This window comes from Sinocyclocheilus rhinocerous, unplaced genomic scaffold (genome assembly GCF_001515625.1).
Source record: "Sinocyclocheilus rhinocerous isolate Xijiao unplaced genomic scaffold, SAMN03320098_v1.1 scaffold480, whole genome shotgun sequence".
In the NCBI taxonomy this organism is placed as follows: domain Eukaryota; kingdom Metazoa; phylum Chordata; class Actinopteri; order Cypriniformes; family Cyprinidae; genus Sinocyclocheilus; species Sinocyclocheilus rhinocerous.
The window spans coordinates 2,322,137-2,324,855 of record NW_015655401.1 but is presented as its reverse complement, the minus strand read 5'-3'; the positions used below and the strand labels follow the sequence as shown (position 1 = coordinate 2,324,855).

General features: G+C 39.1%; 1 protein-coding gene across 1 annotated transcript in view; it reads right to left on the bottom strand.

Annotated features, from left to right (window-relative positions):
• The window catches only part of LOC107718148 (dihydropyrimidine dehydrogenase [NADP(+)]), a 160,745-nt gene that overhangs the window by 81,713 nt on the left and 76,313 nt on the right, over positions 1–2,719 (bottom strand). The window contains exon 13 of the mRNA XM_016525131.1: positions 1,021–1,236. Within this exon, the coding sequence (XP_016380617.1) occupies positions 1,021–1,236 (216 nt within the window). The remainder of the gene's footprint in view (positions 1–1,020; positions 1,237–2,719) is intronic.

Sequence of the window (2,719 nt, the reverse complement as noted above, 5' to 3'; positions counted from 1 at the left end):
GACACATCAAAGGTTTTTGTATCTTATTTTATGATTATTTGTGCATGTGGTCATAAATACATTACTGCTGTTAAATCAACATTAAAGCAATTAAAATCCTAATTGTCACTATCAAGAAATGTCATGTTGTCCAAGAATAATCACCGTAGTTCATTTGGGACAGTTATCTGAAAACCATGTCAACACTCTTTTATAATTAGTCTGGATAATAGACTTGTCTTAATAATAAACTTGTCGCCAGCGCATCCTCAAAGCCCTTCTATATGAACAAGTCAAATCTGTTTCTTTTTATCACTCTTGATGACTATTCATGCATATGAACTCCTCAGTAACCCATAAATACATTGCATGATGCTGTCAAATCGATACACACAAGAAATTAAGCAATTAAAATCCAGATTGTTTAAAAAGCATGCCTCTATCAAAATGTCATGCGGTCTATGATTAGCCTAACTCAGTCACAATATTTAGTTGGGACAATTATCTGAAAACCTTGTTGACGCTCCACATTTATTTTTATAATTATTCTTAAGGGTAGAACTTGTGGCCAGCACATTCTTGAAGTCAAAGTCATTCCTGTTTCTTTCTTTTTTTTTTTTTTACCTCCTGTCAAGAACAAATGTTACATTGCTAACAAGGCAGATGCATGGCTGCCTAATGGGAGGGTTGTTGTGGGTTTTTTTTTTAAGAAAGCCACCAGAATGTGGCTCATTATGGCTGGTGTTAGTGTGTGCATACGTGTGTATGAGTGTGTGTCTGTGAGCTGTTTCACAAGCTGGAAAGACTTGCATTATTGTTAGCAGTGCCCAGTGCTGGTGCTTTCATATGCTTATGACCTTTCGGGGATTTTTGCCAAGGTTTCAGTTTTTATGATGTTGTACAAAAGACTTTGCTCTGCTGATACTTTGCAATGCAGTGTGCGCTTCCCACACAAATATACCACCCAAATCCTAGCACGAGTGCATGTGGAGCCTATGGCATACTGCATTTTGATTTTTTTTCTGTGTTCTGTAAATATACCTTGTCTAGGCCAAAAGTCTTGGTGAGGGCAAAGCCCCAGCCCTGCTCGAAGGCCCTGCGGATCATGGCTGCGCTGGTTGTGGGTGGAGCGCTGGCCAGCCCAAACGGGTTAGGAAACTTAATCCCGCACATCTCCACACTGATGTCCACTGTATCGATGGCGCAGTGGAACAAGGGCAGTTTGGGAGTGGTGCTTACTGTGTTACCAAAAAGGGACTGCAGAGAAAACACACACATATAAACCATCACTTTTTTTTTCTTGCCTGCATTGCCATCACACATAAAAAATATAAGCACTTTCTTAAAAAAAAAAAACATCTTAAAGGAAATAATACTACATTTTTAACTATTAGTAATAGTACTGAACTGTTTTCCCATTGATATGTTTTGTTAGCAGGTATGTGTTTAAAGTGGTGGTCTAGGTTGAACCTAAATTACAATTATATTTGAGTTTAAATGTTTATACTACATACTACTGTTATATATACTGCAATGAGTGAAAAACAGCCTTCAGCCAGTTACTTTAGCTCAATAATGTTTATTAAAGAATGTTGATTATTAATTTTATTATTTTCTTTTTGTAAGATATGTTTATTTATAATATATAATTGTTTATATAATTATAAATAATTATTATTATATACACTCACAGGCTACTTTGATAGGTGCACCAGTTCAACTGCTCATTAACGCAAATATCTAATCAGCCAATTACATGGCAGCAATTCAATGCATTTAGGCATGAAGACATGATCAAGATGAACTGCTGAATTTCAAACTGAGCATCAGAATGGGAAGAAAGGTGATTTAAGTGACTCTGAATGTGGCATGGTTGTTGGTGTCAGACGGGCTGGTCTAAGTATTTCTGAAACTGCTGATCTACTGGGATTTTCATGCACAACCATCTCTAGGGTTTACAGAGAAGTGAGCGGCAGTTCTGTGGGCGAAAATGCCTTGTTGATGCCAGACGTCAGAGGAGAATGGCCAGACTGGGTCAAGCTGATAGAAAGGCAACAGTAACTCAAATAATTACTATTTACAAATGAGGTATGCAGAAGAATATCTCTGAACGCACAATACGTCGAATCTTGAAGCAGATGGGTTACAGAAGCAGAAGATCACACTAGATGCCACTCCTGTCAGCTAAGAACAGGAAACCGAGGTTACAATCGCACAGGCTCACCAAATTGGACAACAGAAGATTGGAAAACGGTAGCCTGGTCTGATGAGTCTCCATTTCTGCTGCGACATTCAGATGGTGGGGTCAGAATTTGAGGTAACCAACATAAATTCATCCTGCCTTGTATCAGTTCAGTCTGGTGGTGGTGGTGTAATGGTGTGGGGGATATTTTTTGGCCCTCTTTGGGCCCCTTAATGCCAACTGAGCATAATTTAAACCCACAGCCTACCCGAGTATTGTTGCTGACCATATCCATCCCTTTATTACCACAGAGGCTACTCCCAGCAGGATAACACATCATGTCATAAAACTCAAATCATCTCAAGCTAGTTTCTTGAACATGACAATGAGTTCACTATACTCAGATAAGGGCCTTTCGCACCGCTTTAGTTCCAGAACTAAATGTACAGTACTAAAGTACTGGGACGATTTTGCGGGAACTATTTCCCAGTACTATTTAAAGGGTTGCATTCGCACCGACAGTGTGTACTAAGAAGTGACGTAAGCCGGTCGACAGCG